A 2,871-nucleotide genomic window follows, 5' to 3' on the forward strand; every position below is an offset into this window, starting at 1 on the left:
TTTATAAATATTTATAAAATTTATTTTAAATATTTTTAAATATTTTTGTAATCTTAAATTGCATAAAGCATAAACGTTTATTATAGATATTATAGATATTATGAAATATTTATTATAAATCTTATAGTAAATGTCATGGAAATACTTAGTAAGACAAGTAAAATATACTTACCCAGAATATTTATATTTATCTGAAATATTATTATATACATTAAATATTTGATTTATTTTTTAATAATATTTTGAATAATGCTTTATATAAAATGTGTACGAAATATTTATATAACATTTCACAAAACGAATAATAATAAATATTTTTCATAAATATTCTGTGCTCTGGAAAAGTAAGAAGAGAATAATTCTCATTTTGACTAGTCTTCTACATGTAAAATCTACATGTAAAAATGATCAAATTCACAGAAAGTCAATAGACAGTGATCTTTCGAAAATAGCAAGCTTTTAAGTTTTAAAAAGCTCTATTTTTTACTTAAATTTTGTTAATATTTAACGAAGTTTCAGCTGTTCAAATTTTAAATCAAAATACTGTTCAATACAAATTTTTGTTTCAATAGAATACATATATATCTTTTTATCGTATAAATCTGGATTCTTTCTTCTCGCCTCTTTCCGCTTATTAATTTTTAAAATTGAATTTTACTGCTTTCTTTATTTTTCATTTTCTTTATTTATTTATAATTAAAAAAAAGATTTTTATGCTCTTTAATAAAAATCTCTTTAATAAAAAATGTATGATACAAGACATTTGTATCTTAAAAAATAGGATCCACATTTCGTGTGGATTCTACTTTAGGTTTCATAAATAACTTATTTATAAATATATCTATTAATAAGTAATAAAATAATATAATACATTTGTATTTTTAGGATACTTGGACAAGTGATCCACATAATGAGGACTATATTAGTATTCATCGGTTTGCTGTGCGCATTAATATTACCGTTTTCTGAAGGTATGCTTTTACAATCTTTTTGAAAACTTATAATTCCATTCTAGTCAGATTCTTCGTTTAATTTTTTTTCGTAGATAAATCCAATATGTCAAAATAACATTTAAAAAATGCGTTTATCTTGAAAGATAAACATTTTTCATATCTCTATCATTTACAGTATTAATGTATTTTAATGTTTTAAAAATTTGTATATGCAAAATATACATTGCAATTGAACAAGATAACGAATTAATTAATTTTTCCATGTTCTGATATGCATTATTTACTATATATAATATATAATATTTGCTACATATTTTCTGTACGCACGAACAAAGAGAACAAAGGGAGGAAGAAAAGAAGGAAGGCGATGAATTATATAAAAGAAATTGGGAAGAATATGAGAATGTGAAGAATCAAAAAATTTAATGTAAATCAAAAGTTCTTTGGCTTTAGACCAATAGGCTAATGAAGATTATTATTATTATTATTATTATTATTATTATAGGCAGTACCATCGGATTGAAAAGCGATCGAGAGTTTCATCAAAGCACGAGTTTTGCATCCGATCCTTTACTTGTACCTCAGTGCGGAATCAGTAATGTGCAGACAGACAGAATCGTTGGTGGCACAGAAGCTATATTAGGTATGAATAATTTTTACATTATGGAACATACAACATTATGGAAAAATATTGAAATAGTAATAGGTGATGTTGCTTCGATTAATCAAAATCTGATGTAGAGACAATCAAGTTTTTTCCCTATGGTTTTCATCTCAATTAATGAGCTAATTATTTCAGATCCGATTGAATCGAACATTATTTGTTTTTAAATTCGATTAATCAGTAAGAGCCGGTTATAGAAATAGACGACATATAGTATAGCGCCGGCTATATCTTGCACGGCATGCTCAATCTATCTATACTATCTCTATGCTTCTAATCGATCAATTATACGATTTTATTTATTGTGATTGATCGATTCGCATACTGACTTATTGCTTAAATCTAAAGCGACGTCTATAATGAAACTTTTAAGGTGTAAAACTTAAGCTTTAAATATTTAAATCATAAGAAATTGATCGATCATAATCAATTATTCTTTCCATATTCATCAATTGATTAATTCAAATGATTATTTAATTTTTCACGACTGGAGACTTAAAGTTCAAGTTTTATGCAGCGAAATCTCATTGTAGACACCGTTTTATACGTGATCTACAATGAGCAGTAATAATATATATACCAATAATGGATTAAGGAGTAGGTGACCAGTAATTGACCAGTCATAGTTGATTATTATCTTCACATTTAACTATGATTAATTGATTTCTACTCTTATTCTTTAATCCACTATTGCCAATTATAGATCACGTATTATATGTCTTCTACAATGACAATAGCAGTGAATTAGGCTGTAAGAGAATAAGAAATTGGCCAATCACAATTGAATGAGAAGAATTGGCTGAGATGGATCAATTTCTTACTCTACGATATTCATAATCGATTCTTATTTCAAGAGTGTCTTAAGTAATATCTTATGCATAGTCTACAATGGCAGTGGCAATAATGGATGAGGTTGTAAGAGTAACAAATTGACCAATCATATTTGAATGCAAGAAGACTAATCGACTATGATTGGTCAAGTTCTACGTCTACTCCTTAATCAACTATTGTTACTGCCTATTGAAGACCATGCAAGATGCTAATGTGGCCCTTTAATTAATAATGTGATCCGTAACATCTTAAGACTGAACTTAACTTAAGACTTGAATATAAAAACTGATTATGAATACCGACTTTAATCTCACATCATTACTACTGCGCGCGCGCGCACACGCACCCACTCACCCCCCCCTCCCCACACACACACACACACACACACACACACACACACACACACACACACACACACACACA

At 27.7% G+C, this 2,871-nt stretch overlaps 1 protein-coding gene across 1 annotated transcript in view; it reads left to right on the top strand.

Moving 5' to 3' along the window:
* The first annotated feature begins 904 nt into the window (after positions 1 to 904).
* Positions 905 to 2,871, top strand: part of LOC108693753 (venom protease) — a 5,793-nt gene continuing 3,826 nt past the window's right edge. Inside the window, exons 1-2 of the mRNA XM_018202868.1 lie at positions 905 to 971; positions 1,459 to 1,596. Coding sequence (XP_018058357.1) covers positions 911 to 971; positions 1,459 to 1,596 — 199 coding nt within the window. The 5' untranslated portion in view covers positions 905 to 910. The remainder of the gene's footprint in view (positions 972 to 1,458; positions 1,597 to 2,871) is intronic.

The sequence above is a fragment of the Atta colombica genome, unplaced genomic scaffold (genome assembly GCF_001594045.1).
Source record: "Atta colombica isolate Treedump-2 unplaced genomic scaffold, Acol1.0 scaffold97, whole genome shotgun sequence".
NCBI classification, from domain to species: Eukaryota; Metazoa; Arthropoda; class Insecta; order Hymenoptera; family Formicidae; genus Atta; species Atta colombica.